At 40.0% G+C, this 24,190-nt stretch overlaps 1 protein-coding gene across 1 annotated transcript; it reads right to left on the bottom strand.

The window, feature by feature from the left end:
- Positions 1-416: 416 nt before the first annotated feature.
- Positions 417-10,083, bottom strand: sdr42e2 (short chain dehydrogenase/reductase family 42E, member 2). The gene is made up of 11 exons (XM_034090101.1): positions 9,673-10,083; positions 8,588-8,683; positions 7,638-7,695; positions 5,906-6,024; positions 5,399-5,474; positions 3,868-3,950; positions 3,352-3,489; positions 2,996-3,061; positions 2,428-2,491; positions 2,252-2,325; positions 417-950 (listed from the first exon to the last, which is right to left on the bottom strand). Exons 1-11 carry the CDS (start codon positions 10,081-10,083, stop codon positions 708-710), a joined length of 1,428 nt encoding a protein of 475 aa, XP_033945992.1. The 3' UTR covers positions 417-707.
- Positions 10,084-24,190: the final 14,107 nt, after the last annotated feature.

The following is a 24,190-nucleotide window of genomic DNA, read 5'->3' on the forward strand; positions in this document are numbered from 1 at the left end:
TCGCACTCTCATTGGCCAAAGAATGTTGGAGCTTGGCGTTTTTCATAGAATTTGCCTTGTTTCTTTATTATTTGAACATAGGGTAGACATTTGCCACTATGGCTCATTTTGCCCTTACAGATGACTATTTAGGACTGGGGAAATCGTTGGCAGTGCAAGTGCGCACTCTTGTGGCAACCTTAATAAGCACACATCCACAAATTCAGTACTTACATTTTATAGGAAGTGTTAGATTACACTTGTGTCATGGGAATTCATTTTAAGTTTAAAGTTATGCTTTTCTTTCAATTGTATAGAAAAGAGAGAACTTATAAAGTGAAGCTCGTATTGTAGGAATTCATAGTTAATGCTTTTATTTCGCAAAAGTGTACAAAATTACTTATTCAACCCTTTGTGAATCACAACAAATCGTTATCATGGAAGCTGGAAACATGTTTTAAATCAAATCAATCAAAATTGTAATATGTGCAGTACAAAATTAGATTCATAGTTACTTCAAACTGTAGAGAAATCAATAACATTCACACAACTCAGGTTTAATACTTTTAAGCAGCCTGGTAGTTTCATTGTTTGGAAATCAGATACCCATATACAACAAAATCTAAAAGATGGAAGACATGTTTATATAACATGACATTCCAAAAATGTTTTTTTCTCACAAACTATATTGACCGCGATCCATCCAGTACGTTTTCAATACAAATGGTTTAGTTCTGACAGAGTATGCAGGATATCATCAGTATCAGCATGCTGATGCCCATCAGCAGCAGGAGGACCAGGGGCTGCTGGGGGGTCCAGGAGAGGCTGAGGAAAGCTGAGCTGGAGCGAGGCTGTCTGGACTTCAGGTAGTGCTCCACAGAGTCCGCCAGGCTGTAGGACTTGGGACAGTATCCCAGCTCTCGACGCGCTTTGTCAATCTTGAAGGTGTGGCTCACAGCTATGCTCCTTACCTGCAGTGGAAGACATTTACATCAATTAATAATTCATCAAGACAGAAATCATCTCCAGACGCTGCAGGACAGGAGAGAAAGGTAAAGGTCACACTGTCAGGCTAATGGTTTACATTAACCTCTATTTGGCAAACTTGGTTTTACATTCGGATAGCCTTTGACTGATTGATGCCTCCGGTTACTGCATCTCCTTACTGCTTGGGTATAAGGTGTCAGCATGTGATGTGAAAAGGAGTTCAAACAGACACCAGTGGGACAGGAAAAGCTTGTTACCAATCTGTCATCTTCCAGCTCGCTCCTTAGGTTAAACTGCTTCAAACACTGCTCAAATTCCACAACATATCTATCTATGCATGTACAGTAACCTCACCTTTTTACTGCCTTCAACGTTACCTCACTTGAGACAACTTTAAAGCTTTAGGCAATTCACTTCCCCAGGCGTTACCTTACTATGCTGATGGCACACATTTTTACAAATTGGCCACACATTAATTATAACATTTGAAATAAGCACACAAAAAGATCTTCCTTGCAGACCAGCAATGTTTGTGCGAGAGGAACAACTCTGCACATCACGCGATGGCTTAACCTGAGAGTTGGCAGAATAATTTGAGGCCAGCTGCCAACTCCGCTCACCATAGCAACAGCTGAGGTCACTTCCTGAAGACTTCATCCTGACCTTCCTGTTCTGACCCTCAGCAGTTTATGTTTTATTCACAGGAACAATCATTAATCCCCGGGCCAGCAGCTGTCTGACAGAATGAGCTGCAGGCCCACAGTCTCATTACACTTTCATGAGTCTGTACAGGTGGCGGACGGAGGCTCCTTAAGAAGCAGCGGAAAGGTCTCCCCCGGCAGGATTACTGCACACTGCCCTTTTCCTGATACACTATCATTATTCCGCTTTTGAGGTAGTGTTATTAATTAGTGCACAAATCAGACGAAGGAAGGGAAGGGAAGGGCTGATAGGAAAATACCCAGCTCAACAGAAGTTTGTCTTCACTGTTGTGGAAGTGACTAAAGCATAGATCTACAGATGAGAGAGCAGACAACCAACATACAAGAACATACTTCCACTAAGGTAGCTATAGATACGGTCCTTATCTCTGCTCAGTTTATTCCAATCAGAAAGCCTAAGGAATAATTTGAGGAGTTATACACCATTTTCTTTCCAAGCATCAATTACAGAGTTCAATTTTAGTATGTCATAAAACTTGTTGAGGGCAGAACAAACTAAGCTTTCAAAATTCATGGAGTCTGAAACGTGTTTTGACCAAAGAGGCAGGAAGAAGCATGATTACCTCGCTCCTGGTGAAGAGGAGAGGCACCTCTATCACAGGTCTCAGGGCTAGATGCAAATACTCAACAAGGATGGCTGAAAAGAAGACAAATATACATGCACGTTAGTATTGGTAACAACTCACCAAATGTTTGAATACATTATGCTCTAAAAGGTAGAAAAATAATGATGAGCTACCTGCTGAATAGACGAGTGAAACAGGAAGGTTTATCGTTGGTTGGCTGTGGCCCAGCCTCTCAAACTGCAGCATGTAACAGAGAGAAAAACATTCCACTTAAACTGTAAATATCCCTGACAGCATAAAGGATAAGGCAGGTTATTTTATATCTAATAGAACTGTAGATAGCTAAGTAATGACGACAAGTGTCTAACAATACCATACACCATATCCTGTCTATAGAACTCAAGCCCATTCGTGGATGTAAATATTAAAAAAAAAGTCAGATATTTTCTTTCAGTCGTTTGTTAAAACCGCTTGGTTTCACTCAAACAGTGGTCAATAGTGCATTATGTTTTGGATTATTTCAGCGGCCAATTAAAACACTTTTGTGGTAGTAAAAGTGAACTAGAGTAACCATTATTGCGCCACAGTTCCCGCTGAACACAGAAGAACAACGTAATCAAGCGTTGGCTTCACAGACAATAGTTGTTGGTAGAATCGAATCAATGTTAGTTTTGTTGTTTTCATGATATTTGTTGACAATAGGAATATACAGTATATGACCTGCATTACTATTTAACTTACCAAAGGTCTCAACCACTCAAACAGATTTAATGAAACTCCATCATTGATGAAATAGGCCTGTCCACTCTGCAAAGGAACAGAAAACAATTAATAATAGGAGCTAGTTTTAATTTTGAACATACACACACTCATCCTGTCTGTCTATGGTCTTAGTTTGTGATGTTTAGGATAAAAGACTGAGGGAATAATTAACTTCAGTTAATAATAAACAATATTTAAGTCATCAATCTGACACTTAAAAAGTATGGTTAGCAGCGTTGTTGCATGTCGTAGTTTAAAACCTGATTTATTCTGTGTAGTTTCATCAGATTGATCACATCATAGATCTATGGGTCTGTCTGTTTTTCCTGACTCACAGCGACTCCGTTCCTCTTCAGAGTGAGAGCCTCGGCAGCCAGCTTGTGGGCCAGCACCAGGTTATCCACATGGACCCAGTTCATCCGGGCCCCGGGGTCACCAAACCTGAAGCTGAACAACCGGCGCTCCACATTCATCTGAGAGATAGAGAGGGAGGAGGGGCGTCGTTCTGTGGTTAGTGTGGTGGTTCTACATCACACATTCTGTATTCTTTAACATGCTCAAGCCAAAGTGGAGCATCGTTATGTCTGTACATCATCAAATGTTTTTTGAAAAGAAAAGTAAAAAAAAAACTGTCTTACATTTCAGCGATTTATTGACTTTCAATAAAACTAGGCACTGAAAAAAATTGAAATTAAATTGCTTTTCATGTAAATTGACATTAAACTATTTCGTCAGACATACATTCTGCAAAGGAGGCTACAGATACTACACAATGTATATCTTTCCCAGTTCCAAAATAAGATGAATAAATACATTGTTAACATATACCAAGTTGATTCTGTGTCTCTCACCATGACTCTGTGGAGGTGTCTCCTCTCCTCTGGTCCGTAGATGCCGCAGGGCCGCAGGACGCAGCTCCGAAGCAGACCTCCAGCTGCACAAGGGACCATTCAAAAGTTCAGTGAAAACATGCATGTAATGTGTTTTAAAGGTCCCCTATTATACTGTTTTTCATTACTTTATTATAGGTCTCAGTTATATACAAAACATGTTTCTGAAGCCCCTCCCCACGCCCCTCTGAGAGATATTTGGTTAAAAAGACACATTGCTGCTCTAGGAGGAAATTCAGGTGATAAGGTGGGGGGGGGGGGGGATTACCTTGGTTGGTGATTGGCTAATGGTTACACAAGCCAAAAAAATCGTTATGACATCATAAAGTGGCCAAAATCGGATCAGCTCATTTTCAGACAGGTTTTTATATAAATGGATCAGGACAAAAAGAGAGAGAATCTCTTTACACAGAGGGGACACATGTTGATGTATAAAAGACATGAAAAAGTAGATTTTGGTGACCTTTAAAACCTGTTATCAGTGCACTCATATTTAAGCAAAGAAATCCTCACGAAGCTGTTTTTTTTTCTTCCTTTTCCGCTGTGTATCAGCGGGGACAGACTTGTTTTGTTTGTGTCACATTCTACTAGTGAACCTCTCCATGAAGAAATATTTTGGTAATTTATCTCGCACGACTCCTCTAGCTATTTAGTATTAAGAATACAATAGATGCAAGAAAAGACTATGAAAAGACTGTGACTCAGACACAAAGCAGCGATTAGGAATGTGTCTGCTACTTCAGAACCACGGACAGCTCCATATATTTATTAAAACCATAGACTGTACACATCCAACAGAGCACAGTAACCTAACCTTAGTCAGATAAAGCATCAATAAGTCGGACTAGGCTAGCACATGACATAGTATTGGATAATTGCAACTATCTTGGCATTGCTTTTAAATGCAAACATTTGAGGAGTTGGGAAACTGGACAAACATTTTTTAAATAACTTGTTTACCCTTTTAACTCTTATTTTCTAATTTAATCAAATGATTACTTTTTTCAAATGAACTATGAACTTTCAACGTTGTACTTAAGTCAATTTGAGTGAATGTGTTTTGTTTCTTTTCACCACTGCAGAGGTTTTCTTTTACGTGCTGGAGCAGATACAGGAACTTTAACTTGCAGTATGTCATAGAACAGCAATGAGATACCATCACCTTATACATTTCATCCATATCTGAGCTTAATTGAATGGTTAAGGCGATGCTCACTGTTGGATGTCGGGTTACACTGGAGGAGGTAAAGGGACACTTAACAGCTGAGAATGTAAATAACATGAAGGAACTCGAAACCCATTTTATGCATTAAAGATGTTTGTCGCATTGGAAACTATAGTCTTGCCAAGCTCTAAATTTGAACTGGTGTCACTGAGTTCATATGGGATCGAACAAACCGTTTCCATGGCAATCACTGAGCGCTTTAGTGTGTTTCCTTTTGCACAATTATTTTACAGCTAAACCCAAAAAGCTAAGGCTGCAATCACTGACCTTTTAGGGAGCATCCGTCGGCAGAGAGGACCATCTGCTCTGCTATTGTTTTGGTTCTGGAGTAGTTGTCAATGTGCTGGAACAGAGATAAAAACAAAATACTGAAAGTGTATTATGTTTGGCAAATGTACGGGACATTTAAATATGTTGGTCTAGTAGCAAAACCACAGTTTAAAGACAAATCAAAGCTCTTGTTCGGTGAAAGTAACAACACTAAAATGTAATCAAAAATACGTGTCTTTATATTTAATGATTATGTGTTGTATTAATAAACCCACAAAGAAATATATCAAAGAAATGTAGGAGAATACACAGTTTATCAAATCAAATAAAAAGTTAATCAAATAAAAAAGTATATACAATAATATAATTGCATAAAATACAATAAAATGGTACATGAAAGATGCATTTTGCTCACTATTTGTTTAATTGTACTCAGCTAGATCCCATCACTGCAATAGTCAATATGATAAGTTATTTGTTTTTAATGATTTTCTTTATACGCACCACGTCGGGGGGTACACATTGCACGGAGCCCTCGTCCCCATCCTCAATTGGTTTCCCAGAAAACACCACATTGATGGTGCTGGTGTACACCAGCCTGGGGATGCTCCTCTCCCTGCACACTGAGAGAGAGGCAGGTCACACACCGAACACTACGGAGGAGGATTTATATGGATTTGCGGATTAACAACTTTATTTTGGCTACAAAAACATAACATTATGTCTCACTATTTACTGCAGAAATGATTTGTTTACAATGTGTGATTAATAACTTTTCAGCTAAATCAGCTATTAAAACTCAAACTCACCAGACCAAGTACATTTCACATCATAGTTAAAGGTGGGGTATATCATTTATTTGACAAACCTTGACAAAACTGAACTGCTTTTCCTTCCGTGAAAAGATTGTCCCACTCTTGACCTGACTATCAACATCGGCACCTCTGTTGTTTCCCCGACTCAGACTGCAAGGAATCTGGGTGTGATCCTAGATAACAACCTGTCCTTCACTGCAAACATCGCTGCTACAACCCGCTGCTGCAGATACACGCTTTACAACATCAGGAAGATACGTCCCCAGCTGACCCAGAAAGCGATGCAGGTTCTGGTCCAGGCTTTCGTCACCTCACGCCTAGACTACTGCAACTCCCTCCTGGCTGGTCTACCTGCATGTGCCATCCGACCTCTACAGCTCATCCAGAATGCAGCGGCTCGTCTGGTCTTCAACCTTCCTAAATTTTCCCACACCACGCCGCTCCTCCGCTCCCTTCACTGGCTTCCAGTAACTGCTAGAATCCACTTCAAGACACTGGTACTTGCATAACATGCTGCGAATGGATCTGGCCCTTCCTACATCCAGGACATGGTTAAACTGTACACCCCAGCGCGTGCACTTCGCTCTGCATCAGCCAAACGACTCGCTGCACCCTCGCTGCGAGGGGGACCCAAGTTCCCATCAGCAAAAAACACGTGGATTTGCTATCCTGGCTCCAAAATGGTGGAATGAGCTCCCCATTGACATCAGGACCGCAGAAAGCTTACACACCTTCCGGCGCAGACTGAAAACTCATCTCTTTCGACTCCACTTCGAGCGATAGAATGACTAACAAAGAACTGCGAACAGAGCACTTATATACTAATAAAGGACTGGCTTATCTAAAGCCAGTTGAGTAGCACTTGAATGATTGGCTCTATGAAACCTGATGTACTTATATGATTCTGTTTTCTTCAAGGTTGTGTCTTCCTGGTCGAATGTACTTATTGTAAGTCGCTTTGGATAAAAGCGTCAGCTAAATGCAATGTAATGTAATGTAATATTTCAGAAACACTTTTTGTTATATTCCATGGAATGCTCTTAACATCCCGATAGCAATGAATATATTAAATGCTTTGAAAAATGTCATCTGTGGAAACCGTAGTACTGTAAAAAGTACGACCAATCATTTTAGCCGGCCCGGCTAAAGTAACTGGATGGCCTACCTCCCTGTCAGCCTTCCATCTGTGCACAAACTTATCTCGTGCCCTCATTGGTCATGTGCGCGTTCGTGTGTGTTGGAGGAGGTGTTGTAAGGAAGTCTGAAGGAAGGGGCAGATTTTTTCCGGTTGTGTAATTTCAAATTCTAGCGCACTCGAGCTGGTTTCTCCAATATTACATACCCCACCTTTAAGAATGTCAATTGCCTCTTAATTTGTATCTTTAAATATTATATTGAATCACTGATACATGAATACCTACCATTTATGACATTATTGGTCCCGCCCACATTGACTGACTCCACCTGTTCTTTTCTCAGCTGACAGATAAACAAAATGATAATTATAATGACATAATTATAATGATACATTGATGTACAAACTTCTTCTTACATCGTGACTATTTGCTCTCTCTTACACACACAAATAACTGAGGTCAATTTGCTTTAATTTCTTTATTGGTGGAGCACTGGGGGTTTTGGCATTGAAGGAGCATTAGTGTAACATTTGTTGAACAAAACAGAAGCAGTCAGTGACCAAGAGCAGCCTTAATGTAATGTGAGCATGACTGAGAAGTAGTAGGTATGTGTGTATGTGTGTATGTGTGAATGTATGGCATGTGTGTAGGTGTGTGCACTCGAGGGACGGTTTGTGGAGAGCAAATACTGGGGATGCTGCTTTTCTGGTTCTCCAGCTGCAGGGTGTGTGTCGGTAAGTGCACAGCACTGGAACACACATGTGTATCTGGTTTTACTATTGTGTTTGTGTTTGAGTCAATTGACATTTGTTTGTGTTATTCTGTAATCCTCTGATTTCAAATTCCAAATAAAAATATAGTAATTAAGAGAATTTGCAGGTAATTAAAATTCAAATATTAATAATGAAAACAAAAGAAATCCTAATTATTTCAAGTAATTTGTGAACTTTGTTTAGCTAATATAAAAATCAATGTTTTATGGAATAACACTGATTTACAATCACAGCTTTCATGTGTGTGTGCTCTCCAAGAGAACAACCTCTTCTAAATAAACTGTTGTTGCGTTTATCTTCACCTCTCACAAGAAGGTCTGGTACTTATTAATATATTGTTATGAACGTATTGTGCATGTTGATTACAGATTACTACATTAAAAAGTGAACAAAGCACACCAATGAACATCCTCCCTAGTCTTTTTTCCTCTGACTGAAAAGGCTTAAAGAAAGGAAAGTCACCTGTTCTGGTCCAGACATGCCGTAAGAAGCCGTGTGGAATATACAGTCGACCCCTTCACACATTTTATAGAGCGAAAAATAATCCCGGATGTCACCCTTTGAGAACAAAAATTAAAAAAATAACCCTAAATGTAATGCTTGATGCTTCATTTGGAAACAGCTATCTTCATTAGTTCCATTACTTTACATCCATTTCATGCGGTGTTATCAGTAAGGTCTTAGCCTCTCATTCACACACACACACACACACACACACACACACACACACACACACACACACACACACACACACACACACACACACACACACACACACACACACACACACACACACACACACACACACACACACACACACACCTGGCAGCAGGCTACCATGCAGTGTGCTAGCAAACCATCAGGAGCTATTTGGGTTTCTGTGTTTTGCTCCATGACAGTACGACAGGAGGACTGCCAGCCCCATGACAAGTTAGGAGCATTGCAGTCACAGAGCATGTGTGAGTTCATATATATCCCATGGAAGGACAGTTGTAATTAAGGTAAGTGTGCCATGAGGCCTTCAGGTGAAACCCGAAACATGTCTTCACCCTCTGTGACCCAGCAGCTGGCGGTCTGAGGCAGATCACTCACCTGTGTCTTTCTTCATGACAGAATGCAGACTAACCACAGAGACACACTGACGCTGGCTCATTCAAGGCTCGAGACGATTTTCAAGTCTGTAAGGAGGCGTGTCGGTTAAAAGAAGAAGCTATTCTTTAGGTGCCATGTATGTTTACCTTTCCCTAATGTTATTGGCACGCATGCCTTTTAATGAAATTAGTTGCTGAATTGGCGATCGACAGGCTAACATTTAAAAAGTAAGTGAAGGGACAGTTATTGGGCACAATACCAGGGAACCACAGCTTTATGACTTAAACAATCATTGCTGTTGTTGGTGTAGTATGCTGTATCATTACCCTGTCATAGTATTGACTTGAATGAAATTGTCGGGCAAGATTATTTGGTAAAATGCAAGGAAGATTAGAGAAACAGAAACATCTTCATCTCTTTAATAGCAGGATCTCAGGTCCCTCACTGCTACATACCTGATAGAAGGTGGCCCCATCAGGGATGTCACAGGGAGGCCTGTTCATGTCCAGAAGGATCACTGACACCCCCTGGCTGGCCAGATCTCTCCCCAGCCTGAACCCAAAGTATCCCCCTCCCCCTGTGACCAGCACCTTCCCTGAGGAGACGCCCCGGGCCAGCGCTGTCTCCTCTCCCAGTCTGGAGGCCCAACTCTCCGGGCTGCTGCAGCTGGTTGCCATGGCTCCACTCAGCCTCTGGCGGATGGCGGGGGTCGGGCTGGAGGCGATGGCGGGGGCTGGGTGGTCGACCCATGGCTGCTGGGCGAGGTCGAGCATGTTGGGTCCACTGGCCTGCATGACACTCTGAAGCTGCTTCACCTTGCAGAGAGCCCCCAGACTTATGTCTTGATGGGTCGAGTAAAGGTACATATCTATGTTAATAATTGTTAACAGAATCAAAATGTAATCTGGCAAAATTAACTATATGGCCTCACAATTAAACTTCAATGCAATGATTATCTCACAAAACTAAAATAATGTTTTTTTTTAAACTGGAAGATCAAATGTACCCACATCTTCCTGAGTATAACATAGTTCATGGACTGGGAATCATTTCATGATTAATTAAAGTAAACGTTTATTTTTTATACTTTTTGTGGAAAAAACACAAATACACATGCAAAACTACGGAGCCCTGGAGGGTTCATAGAGAGAAAAATAAATAAAACGTGGCCACGTTTTACTTTCTCGTTCGCACGAGATACCTTCTCGTGCGAACGCTTTAGTAACTCGTGCGAACGCTTTAGTAACTCGTGCGCACGAGTTACTAAAGCGTGCCGCACGAGTTACTAAAGCGTGCGCACGAGTTAATAAAGCGTGCGCACGAGTTAATAAAGCGTGGCCTCGTTGTGTGTGTGTGTGTGTGCGTGCGTGCGTGTGTGTGCGTGTGTGTGGGCATTTGTTTATGATAGTATCGTTCGTTCCGGTGCACTCCGGCAGGACTATAGCACATCGAGATTAAGATTAAACGAATTTCTTTCATTTGGGAATACACATATAACTATGGAGAACCAGATTTGTGTAAATTACTGTTCGTGTTAATTTGAAAACAAATGCCGGTGGTGTCGGACACACACAAACACACACCACACACACACACACACACACACACACACACACACACACACACACACACACACACACACACACACATCATGCGCCCAGGTGACAGGACATCTCCTTCATAAAACGAGGGGAATACTCTGGTAGTTCGATGTGTGTAGAGGTGTGTGTGGTTAAACGTAGCAGCCTCGATCTCTATTCAGCGGTTCTAATGAAGGGCAACGCAGTGAAGTAAACAGTAAAAGGCACCGCTCTTTGCAGCTGGTGCTGCTCTTCTCAGATTCTGCTGAATTTCACGTTACTGCCTCCAGTGCCCTGTACGACGAAGCCAGTTCAACAGACCCTGGATATGTTTGATTTACCCGGCTTAACTAACCCTAACAAACGCGATGTCGCTAAGCGGTCCTACAAAGCTGGTTATCAACTCAGCAAATCAACCAGGGTTTCTCTGTCCGGTTGAGAGTGCGTTCACGTGAAAGGGACGGGGTTACCAACATTTGACCAATCACAAACATGGAGACGGGTGCTGTCATACTTCATGAATGAATAGTGTAAATAGCAAATCCTGCTTCGTAGTACAGGCCACTGGTGCCACAGAGATTTCATAAAGTGAAGGAGGTTTTCCTTCTATAAAACAGCTGTGGGCAGCAGATACTAGGCTTGTTTGAGACAAGCAAGACCTGCGCAGACCTGCGCAGTTGCGATCAACGTCTTGCTAGTGCGTTGCATGATGGTTAGTCATTTTGTCCGACTTGCTCTGGAGGCTCGTCCACATGAGACTTTGAAATCTCGCGGGACAAAGACGCCCGCAGCCTTGAGAGCGAGGCGAGGCGAGTTGGCGCAGTTGCTCTCCACGAGCTGCGGAAGCGAAATGCTTGATGGGAAACGGCTCGCTGGTATCTCGAACTGAGCTCATTGGTGGTTTTTACCACGTGCTGCTGATGAAACTCTCCAATTGGCTGGCAAAAGTTTGTTGTTGTTTTGTGTCAGTTTTACGTCGCCACATCCATTCCCATTTTTCATCATTGTTCCACAATGTTTATCATCATGAAATTAATATCTATATATTTTATACTATACTGATTACCGTTTTCATACTTTATATATCTTAGCATATTCATACACACTGTTCATACTGCTCACAGGCTGATATCTAGTGTATTCATACCCCACTGTTTATTCATCATTCAATTCATTCTATATGTTATTCTGTAGATTGTGTACATCATGTCATTCTCCATACAATACATGTGGGATTTCTATTGCATCCACTTCATCTGCAACGAAAAACGCCAATGCAATTTCCGCCATTGCAAACCCAGCCAGTCAAGCCGACTCCGAGTCTGAGCTGTCCGACTTAAGACGAGCTTTTTGACACCTCCCCCGGCTGCGATCGGCTACTCTCGTCTACTTTCGAGGCGAGCCGCAATGTGTCTCAAACAAGCCTACTGTAAATCACGGACAGGAATCCCTCAATTTAAATAAACGCCTTATTAACTCGTGCGCACGCTTTATTAACTCGTGCCCACGCTTTATTAACTCGTGCGAACGAGAAAGTAAAACGTGGCCACGTTTTATTTATTTTTCTCTCAATGAACCCTCCAGGGCTCCGTACAAAATGCACATGAAACAGCCATTGTTTTTAGAGATAAAGGGTGCAGTCTCCAGCCACCAAAGCAATATCCATATATTAACACTTAATATGTAGGCTACCTCTTCTCAGCAAAACGAATCAGCTAGTGAGACATTTAGCATTCAAAGTGAAAAATCCGACACGCGGATCAGATTTCCATCACGTGCATACTTTAAACGTCTCAATAGGCTACTGATATTAATACTCATAATTATACATTTACCTTAATATTCCTGTCAACCTCTCACATCCATACCTGTGGCGGTTGGCTCGGGAAATAATCCCGTCTATACCTTCCCCTCCCTCTCGGGCATGGTGCCTCTCGCGTCACATCTCTCTGTCAATCACCTGCTCCTCACCTGAGGACACTACCGTAATCCGTAATGTCTGTGTGCGCGGCGCAGGAGGATCGTGTTTCCAGGAGCATCAAGTAGCAACAGAGCCTGCCCTTTGTGGGTGTCTCGAATTTAAAGCCCTGGTTCATAGCAATACAAACTCCAATTTGTTAGTTTTGTTTATTCAGTGTAATGTGAGTCGAAAACCTGTCAAATGTCTTATTTTATCTAATGTTATATCAGTTGATTATTATGTCAAACTAAATAAAGTCTGCACTCATGGACAGATTATAAAATATCAGGCAACTGGGACACATGCACGCTCACAAATATAAATGAACAGAAAAATAAAATAAAAGTTTAAATGACTTGTTATTGACTATTATTGGTTATTGGAGACCATATTCTAACGATTTTTTGATTATTTAATATATATATTTTTCATATGGGTGTTACGAGATGTATCCATAGATCTAGTTTCTTAATTTTGTTCACAAGATTGATGCATTTAACTCCAAAATCCTTTCTTTTAAAAAAAAAATCTACCCGGAGGAGCATGCGAGTGGGGAGGTCCACCCCTCACTTAAAACATGTTCACATGGATATGATCCTAAATATATTTGCACACTTTTTATATAGTAACCTATGTCAATTACCTTCTAGTTCGGTAGTAAAGTGGTCTAGTGTAGATACTTTTAATTCATTATTTACATTTAATGTTGTGTGATCTTTGGATACTCTATTGACATATATATTATGTATAATTTAATATATTGTCGGGCTGGTTTAGCCCCTGATGTTACTAGATCAAGGCAACACCCTTGTAAAGTTCCCCCAACAATTGGTCATGGTCATTCGACTTATAAATGTTAACTATCAATTTATAAAAGGATCTGATACAAACAATCCATCTTCTTTCCTCCTATTGCCCGCCCTGGTATAGACCAGGGATCTTAAATATAAGTCGTTCTGCTCATTCCTATCCCAATGGAATAGAAAACTGTGAGACAGAGTGAAGAAGATATTGAGGATTTTGAAGTTAAAGGCTTAATAATACAATCAGGCTTAAAATCTCAAGTTTATTTTGGGAATGGGATAAGATGAAAAGGCCACGGGGGCATATAGTAGGCCATGACACATCTTCATGTTATGTGTGGCAAGTTAAAATGATTTCTATATGTCTGTAAACACAGGCCAATCAAATCTATAACTAATGTATTTTTGACATGACAACAGGCCAGGTAAAACCACAGCGGTCACTTCCCGAGCTCAGTGTTTTTGGAGAGGACAGAAATAGACGCTTCATATTTTATTTAGAAGACAGCCGACAGACTGCCAAACCTGAGTTGACAGTTATGTGCTGCACGTAATTAAAGAAGGGTGAAACAAATAATCTTAAGTAGATAGAGCTCTTGGGTACAGAGGCAATTTGGAGATAAACTGGACTCTGGAAAAGGAGGATGAATTTGAAATGTTCTTTTTTTATATACTCTTATTTTTAAACAGGACATGCTCTGTGATTTACTACTAATCCCAGATTGCATTTACTCTCATTTGGGTTGTGTGGCTTTAGTATCTCCTTTAGTATTTTAATTTCTGTTTAAGAGACAGTATGCATGCCGAGGGATACGCATATCATGACATAAAAGACTCCACTGATTTAGCATTGTACATAACATTGTCAGACTTAGACAGTTAAGGGGGAAATGAGCAGAGAAAGCAGAGATATCATCATTTTCATTCACATATTGTTCTTTGTGGGGAAAATGTGCTGTTTACCCACAATAGTTGGCCAACAACAGTTTGAACTATGCTAATAAGCGCTTATGTAGCAAATGACATAACTTGAGCAAGACTTCATTGCCATGTCTTCATAGGGCCTCAAAAGCAACATTTACCAGTTGTTCTTTAGACTTTACTCCATGTTTTTGTCTTTTTTTAGGACAATAAATGAATAATCTTTTATATATAAGCGAACATGATCCTAACTCACTGCCTTCTTCCTCTACTGCTCATTTGTTTTTTCAGCACTTGGTGTGATAAGAGGTTTGAGTTACTCTCTCATTAAATGCTGCCAAAGCACACCAATGAATCACAGGCAGCAGTGGGGAAGAAGAAGATGAACCTTTTATTTCATCCTTAATGGGAAAGGCAGGTGTTCACTCAGCTGTAACACAAAGTACAAAACACACACATGCACAGGACAGGACCTATACACATTAGGTTTGAATACATATACAATCCCATGCATTTTTCTGACATACGCAGAGATGTCTGAGCAAACAGGAAGTGCTGTGGTAACAGTGCTGACCTGTGTAAACCATATCTACACCTTTGACATTCTGCTACGTCGCTCAAGAAAAGGTTTGATCAATGAATCAATTATCCATACTGTGAAAACCGATACAAAGTGTATTTATTTAACTTTTATACAAACTTCAGATTCTATTATTCTGTATTCGGGATGCATTACTCAGATATGTCCTACTTCACAGTGCTCCTTTGAGAGCATCACCCCTTTTGACAGCTCTGTAAATATCAAGAATAATCAGACATTTGGTATTTATAATGTACGTATAGAATAATTTAAAATGCAATGCAAAACCCTGCACACTTACTGTTTTGACAAGACAAGTGGACAGCTGTCTCTTATTTTGCAGGACTGAGATTTGTAACATCTGTGAAAAAAGTATAAATTCAACCTGGAAATCTGCCTGTTTGGAGAGAATAATAGAAAAAACACAAATTAGAGCTTCAGTTATTATCCTCAGTGCACTTTTCAGATGTAACCCTACAGTAGGGCTGCTCAATTAATCGTATTTTAATCGCAATTACGATTTTGGCTTGCAACGATTATGAAAACAACATAATCGAAATATAACGATTTCTTTTTTTTTTATTATTGGTTTTTAAGTTGAATTATACTGAAAGTTAAGGGTAATCAACTGTTAAAAACATACTGTTCACATTTATTTTTCAATAAATTGATGTTTTCAAAGTAAATGGATAATCGTTTTTATTAATCGTGATATCAATTATTGACCCAAATAATCGAGATTATGATTTTTGCCCTAATCGAGCAGCCTTACCCTACAGTATATCGCGATAAATAGGATTAAGGATCCCACAATAATTAGTCGTCCTGATGGGCAGCAGAGGGAGCCAGACAACAGCTTTGAAATACACCATGAACCTCGATACACCGCAGATCAGTGTGAGGTCACTCGTGGTTTGTTCTCTCTTATCCGGGTGAGCCAATCTAAATTCAGTAAATCATGTTGAGTTTAAAACGGATGCTGGATCCGTTGCGCCTGGTCGTCCTCAGTGCTCTGGTTAGTGTGCAGAGGATTTCATCTTCAAGATATTTCTGAACCACTTAGACAGAAATATAGACAAAAATGGAGAGGGTCATGTTCCCCTGGGCTTCTATATGCGTCCATAAATCATATAGACACAGGGTGATGATGACGTACTTAATTATTTTATTTTGATAAGATCCACTTTCACAAAGATGCTTATAAGAAATAAGACAGAATGACATACTCTAAAATCTACAGAGACCACCACACCTTGGATCCTTGTGAGCTACCAAGAAATGCAGAACATATGACAACATGTACTTAAAAAATAGGCTAATCATTATGCTGTGCTGTCGCAGGCAATAATTGTCTAATCCAATAACATTATACTTGTGAAGTGGGTTAAAATGTGTTGAGTTACAAAATAGAGCAATTACCCAGCATCCCTGCTTTTAACACTCCTCAGTGAAAGATGCGTCAGGATGTGTCAGGTTTATTTGTTTTGTTGAAATTAGTAATATAAGTGGATTAGTCATACAGTTAGCTCATTTTAAGAAACGGGACCTCAGGGGTTACACTTCTGAAAAGAGGCAGCCTGATGAGCTAATACTGAGAGGATTTTAAGCTAAATCAATTAGTTTGACTTTATGTATAACTTCCCAAAAATCACTCGTGTGAAAAAGAGGGACAGAAAGAAAGGAAGCGGCAGTGGTTGAACTTTAATTATCCTAGTATCTGAAACGAGAGTTCACAGCGATGCAAAGTGTTCTGTGAAGCCTAACATTAACAAAAAGCAGCATCTCTATTGCTTGTAAACTGCGGGGGTCTTTAAGTTTAATCTGCTCTGCTCATTAACTCTTGCCACAAACTGAAGAGGGACTAAATCTTGCAGGAAATAAAAGTGTTACTAATGGCTATAGTTTTAAGGGGGGAGTGTTGATGCAGGAGAAATGCTTTGCTGATTAAACCATTACCTTACATTTAGAAAAGTGTCGGAGTTCTGCTCTCTTATCTGTCCAACACATTGAATGAAATAAGGAGACAAAAAATTACCACAAGGAGACAAAGCATCTGGAAAAGACATACATTGACTTCAATGAGACACAAAAAGATGTACAACCACTATGAAAACGTGCAAACATACCCAAAATTACAACAAAAAGACTAAATGTAACGTTATGAAAGTATATACTACACATCCTAACTGAGCCAATAACCTTTCATACACATTGGACAAAATTGCAGTATAAGGGCTGACTGCACTGCAGACATGTGACAGGACATAGAGGACAGGAAAGGAAATGTTCCTCAGGGACCTTCAGTCAGCTTTAAATGCAGGGAAGGAAATTACAATCAGCCAGCAGCCAAACTCTTGACCGATGGGCAGCCAGCCAGCAGTCACATTATCTGGAAATACTCTGAAAGCCTACTCTATACCTACACAGCATACTCTACTAGGTTGCAACAATTCAAACCACAGTACCTACAGTAATTGTTTTTGTGTTTAAAGGAATAATTCAACCACAAAACGATCATTTGTATACCTACCCCGTGTCACCTTGACATCTTGAAAACACTCACATGCTCCAATGGAGACCAGTGAATCCCCAACATTTGCATTTTTATTAAAACAATATTTAAAACACTTCCAACTGAAAAAACATTGGATTAGAGCGATTGTTTTAAGTGTTTTAGTTATTTTCCTTATCGGAAGGAGTGAGATTATGACTGACGAGTAGAATATGAAAAATAAAAAGGAAAATATTGACGGCATGTCTTGGTAATCCTCAATGGATTAAGTTTGGTCAATTCGATTTTTAAATCACATGATTACAAATGAACCGTCTCCACATCAACCGAGCAAACTCTATCTATTGATGATCACAAGATGCAGCTGAGATTGCAATAAGATGGTTTAAGGGGTCCTCTAATATTATTACACCTCCATAAAACAAGATTCACAAGACAAATATTGAATCAAAATATCACAATTGAAGTATCAGTTTTTTTACTTTAAGTTATTCGTCATGCTTCAAAACCATTATATCTCACTTTCTCCAGAATATAACTCAACAGTGTCTTTAATCAGAGCCTTCCTGTCTCCTAAATGCCCTAAAAAGATATAATTGTTTTTTTTAAATGTCCTGTCAAACCACACATTTAACTCTTTTGGCTTTTACACAACAAAAACATGTTATTTAAGTACATTTCATATAAAGTACCCGAATCATGAAACAAACAACGCTGTGCCTGCAGCTCTAATGGAGCCCCAGGATTTTCTTTTTTTAAATGATGTTACCAATTGAACACTTTTCCTTTATAGCACAGTAGATATACACTGTGCCAGGAGAAGGGGATTGACATGCAAGTGCACACTTTATTAGATTTTACATTTGTGTGTTTGTGTCTAGTCTTTTCACTGTAACGCTCACAAATCAGTGGCACATTATTTTAAATGAAACAAACTTCTGATTTATGACAAAACAGGTTAAAATAGTATCAGTATAGCTAATGAATTCCTGCTGATTCTGCCAGAGAATGAAGCTTGCTTGCTTCCTAAGTAGAGATAAAGGAGAAAGCAATTGAGAAAAGTGACAGACAAGCCCATAATTCCTCCGAGGACAAAATTGGAAGCCTGTGACAAAGATGACAGCGGTTCGGCTGCTTCAAGGACAGAGGAAAAAGTGAGGGGAGGGGCAAAGCTGCTCCGAGTAGCTCTGTAACAGAGAGTGTGATGGATATGTTGTGGGAAAGCAGCAAGGATCTCTTCGATGCATGAACCGTTTATAGTTGAACTTCTTTCAGGCGTTCATCATGATGTTTTGTCAGGATACTTTGCTGTCTTTATCATCCTGAGTCAATATTTTTGCAATAACCCAACAGAAGGCTGAACAGCAGCACAGATAATGTTGTAGCAGAATCTGACAAAAAGCTTTTGCTCTAAGTCCGCTCTTGTTAAGGTCAGAGGCTCGCAGGCAATCAATATTTGGCATTTACCTTTCAATCCATCGCTCCGGAGCACGAGCAGCCTGAGCAGCTGTCCTGATGCACCTGATGGCTCGAAGCAAAGCAGGGAGAGGAAAGGGGGTGAAACGCTTCAGACATTATCTCTGTGTTTATCTGCAGCTGGAAAACAAGACATGGAAGCGAGGATAACATATGTTCTATAATTACAGTTAAATCAAGGAGAGGACAAAAAGGATTACAGTCTCCTCCTTTATATCACAATTACTGAAACGTCCTCCAGTCGTCCCCGACAGACTCTGATATCCCTCGGTAACAAAATGGCATCTATCTTTTTCTCATTAAACATCTAAGATCTCATAGATCTCTGTCGTCTACAGAGAAGCTGAGAACAAGTGACAGTGTTCTTCAGGCGGCTCTTTGCAAACCAGGAAGACATCAATCATTCATATCCACCGGTAGAAAAAACAACATCAATATTTTCTTTGTGGGTTCAGTTATTGTTTGTGACACAGAGGTCTGTTCATTATAGCTGCTGCTGTTGAAGTCCCAGCATGCACCTGTTCAGCCAGCCATTCAGTGTGTGTGAGCTGCAGAGTTGGATAAAGAGGAGAGAATGATTGCAAAAACATGAGGAAAAGAAAAAAAGGGAAAAGGAGAGTGCAGAGGATATATTTATATCATCATCTACCGCCTTTATTCTTCCGTGTACTGCACAATAATTTCCCTTGAGCTAAATTAGGTTTTCTGTAAATGTTTTCTTTAGAGAGTTGGATAAAGCCTTGCTGCTAAATTCATCTCACGGTAGTGCAGCAAAAACAATTCCAACACGGACCAAAATACACTTTCCAATAGACTTTATTAAAAAAGGAATGTATCCTGGCCTTGTGTGAAAGTGTGTGAAACCTGCATTCATTCTAATGGAATGGGAGCGACTTACTGGTTGCACAAAGAAGTCAGATTGTTTAGAAGTCTATGAGAAAAGGACCCTATGTAGATGTATTACCTCATTTGACATTTTATAATGAGTTTACGGTCTCAGTCGCTGGCTTAAAGCCTTTAGGATTTTCATTTGATAAATTATGATCACATCTAGAGTGAGAGAAATAGACAATAAACAAGACACTTCCAATGGCACTCTCAAGGCCAAACGACTTACAATGATTGTTCTTGTATAAGCACGCAACATCAAATATTTCCCTTTGAAGGTTCTTTCAACACTTGAAGGTTATTTATCTGTCAAATCTTCACAGAGCCTAGAAGAGATGGTTATATACATGACGTCACCCCATTGTGAAGCCTGATATCCAGTTCTTATAAAACATCTAAGGTCTCTTCAGAATGTTGAAGTTGTCAGTACACAACTACAGTAGCATGATTAGTGAAGGTTATTTGAGTCTTTGTCCAGCTCTTTGAGGGTTTCTTAGACAAAACAGCAGAAGGCCAGCTGGAGGCCTCTCTTTAAGGCCATCAAGAGGTTACTCTCCCCCCCCCCCCCCCCCCCCCTCAATCTTACCGCAACCATGACACTGCAGTAGAGCCAGAGGGACAAACAGAGGACAGTAAGTCTACAGACAAACCTTCTTTCTATGTTTTCCACAAAAACAGTAAAGAGTCAGCTTGTTTTATTTGTACTGTACTATTATGTAATGTTACAAAGGCTCAACATTGTGAGAAGCTGTAAACAAAGGTTTCTCATCTTGTTCTGTTAGCCTTTGTTGACGACGGATAAAGAAACAAACTCCTCTGCTCACCAGGACACAGAAGCCTACAATATCCTATGAGTGTGTGTGTTTGCACATGTACACACACATACAATCCTCCATCATGCACGCGTCTCGCCTCTCCTCGCAGAGGCACAGACTGTTCTCACATGCTAATACTCCCCAATGACTCATCTAAAATAACAGGAGAGGCATATCCAAATAGACATTAATACCCTCATGAAAATAAACGGTGGAGCCCGGCAGAAATAAACACTGTTCAGCGAGCTCGGTCTGTGGGCCGCACCTCCGCTCCTACTGATGCATACCAAACACAACCATGGGAGATCAGGCTGAAGTGACTGAGCAGCTCTTTAGGATACCACAAGGTTGTCTGATGAATATGGGTGATGCTTTCACCGGGCAATACACTTGGACAGATATGTGCCAGCACTTATATCCGGGGCAAGATGACTGAAAGAGGAGACCGGCCCAGACCAAAGAGACACAAAATGACCACAAGGAGACAAACAATTACCACAAGGAGACAAAGCATCTGGAAAAGACATACATTGACTTCAATGAGACACAAAAGGATTTACAACCACTATGAAAACGTGCAAACATACCCAAAATTACAACAAAAAGACTAAATGTAACGTTATGAAAGTATATGCCACACATCCTAACTGAGCCAATAACCTTTCATACACATTTGACAAAATGTAAAACAGAAAGAAAATCTTAAACCAAGGTTCTTTTCTAGCTTTGTCCATACCTTTTAATCACATATTAATTCTCATTCAATCTCATGATTCTTAGGAAGAATGAGTTGTTATGGTCATTTACGCAAACTCAATTGTGAAATGCAGAAAAAGTGGACGAGTAAGACCTCGAGTTAAAATGTTCACAATATTGTTTCAATGCTCACTCTTGAAATTACATCAAGAATATTTGATGATAAAACAGTTTGAGGTGTAACTGGTTGATTTAAAAAAAAAAACTTGTAAACAGCTCGGCGTATTCATTATGCTAATGATAAATATGAGAATAAAAACTTGATTTATTTTCAGCTGGAATTGATTAACTGAAGATTACAATCAGTAAAGTATGTGGACAGGCAGAGTTGTTGACCCTTGACCTCTAATATTACACATACTGTAAATGTTGTTAGGAGACATAACTGTAATTAACTTGATGAGTTTTCAGATCTTTACTGGACATTTCCTCTCAAGATGCTTCACTCAAACTGAAAATAATGTAAGGTAAGTATATTACAGGTAAGTATAATATACCAACGCTATATAATAAATATAATAATGTGTAAATGGTATGAGTCATCTCTGTTACAGCTCAGTTAAACAGTCAGGATGTGACTGCAGCAAACACACCAGTCACAGGTGCACACTGTAAGAATCATGGCAGCTGTGATAGCCTCATATGATGTGCGTGTGCGTGCGTGCGTGCGTGTGTGTGTGTGAGAGAGAGAGAGCATTCAGCAGCATCTGTTCCAACACTCGGGTACACCTAAGCGACAGCAGATGTCTTTGCATTCCAGTGTAACAAGTGTTTGTGTTTATTCATGCAGACTGCTGTGATTGGCAGAAATACAAGTTGACAGAGCAGGAAGTCCAGCTGTTTGTCTCTTACTCTCGCAATATATGTATGTTGGTTGTTGCTTAGGATTACTGCTATGGAACTTCACAACATGTCATGTGTGCCGCATTTCTATTCCTTATGAGGACAATAAAGTATATTGTAGTAGTGTATACAACATGACAGTACCATCAATATAGACTGAGGCAAACAGGAGCCGCTGCAGCTTGTGGATTTGATATTAAAGCAGCAGGAATAGATTTTTCGGCCACTTGAGGCCGGCGGAAGAAACAGCAAATGTCTGTTTGCAGTTTGGTACTGGAGAGAAAATTAACAGTGGGGTTACACAAGCTTGTTCACTGAATACAAATACCTGAGTTGACACATCATTAATTAACCATTGCAAAAAAAGGTGTCGCCATGAATATAAAAAGGTATAAGCAAACTAATGATATAATCTCTCTTGTGGCATTAACATAAAATATATGTTCAAAACAATATGTTAACCCTCCTGTTGTCTTCGGGTGAAATCTGACCGATTTACTACTTTCATCAAACATAACTTTTTTGTTTTACATTCGATTGCATTAAGGCTTTATGATATCCTTCACAGTAGACATTTGAACATATAAAATTGCTGATCAGCACTTTCATTGAATTTTGGATGATTTAGTCGACTTTGTAACGCCCATGGTGTTCCCGGTCAAAGATGACTGCCATAAAGAAAAGGAATTAGTAACCATCCGGATCACACACACACACACACACACACACACACACACACACACACACACACACACACACACACACACACACACACACACACACACACACACACACACACACACACACACACACACACACACACACACACACACACACACACACACACACACACACACACACGATGTATCCCCCCCTCACCCTTATGTGCACAATCCCCCCCATGTGAATCACACCTGGCACACACACAAATACACACACACAGAGCAATTTGACACATTTCCCGTCCAACCCTGATTTCCACACACTCAGGAATCATCGCTGCGTCCTCTGCCGCCCACCTACTGAAGGATCAATAGCTAAAGTTAACACTAAAAAAAGCATCTGTGAGGAGTCAGACCGGCGACTCACATCACTTTGATGCCGCTGTGTATATTGGCTTTTTACTGCTTACATAGACCTTTTTGTAGCAGACACAGTATGTGGCTGTAAAAGCATTGTCAAATAAACTCTGTGATTTAATTGAATGCATTTGGAAATGAACATAAAGATGGAACTAGGTAATGATACAGGAAGTAAAATCAGCATCGACATTATTGTAAAAGAAAAAGATTGTTTAGACCTATAAAGAATGCCTTGAGTGTTACTTGTTTTAATAACAGCAACTATGTGAAGGCAAAGCTCTGAATCAATAAAGCATTTTATATTGTGATTATAAAGATTCGTTATGGCATGTCATTGGACACATATTTCATTGCCTTTTTTAACCTGTTAAACCCCGAGCCTGTTTTTCAGGTTTCAGGCTCGAAAATGACATTCCCAGAACAAATGACTATAACTTCACTTCTAAAAGGTTTATATGAATAATTGTTGTTGTCAAAGCAAGGTTACATCTGTGAGTTGGATGTAGAAGTGTCAGAATCAATATAGATTGTTCTGTGTCAGAGTAAATTCAGATGGAACATAGCAAAAAAATGTAAATTCCTGTCTCCGCCTAAAGAAAACCCATTACTTATAGTGAAGACCAACCTTGAATGATGGGTTAGTAGCCTAAAAGCTTTAGGAATCCAAAGTATAACATATAATAAGTACCCTGTATCAAGATTGAGGCAAAACAAGTGACATTTGACCTTTTTAGAGAGGTTTATGAAAATAAAGTCC

This window comes from Pseudochaenichthys georgianus, chromosome 8 (assembly GCF_902827115.2).
Source record: "Pseudochaenichthys georgianus chromosome 8, fPseGeo1.2, whole genome shotgun sequence".
In the NCBI taxonomy this organism is placed as follows: domain Eukaryota; kingdom Metazoa; phylum Chordata; class Actinopteri; order Perciformes; family Channichthyidae; genus Pseudochaenichthys; species Pseudochaenichthys georgianus.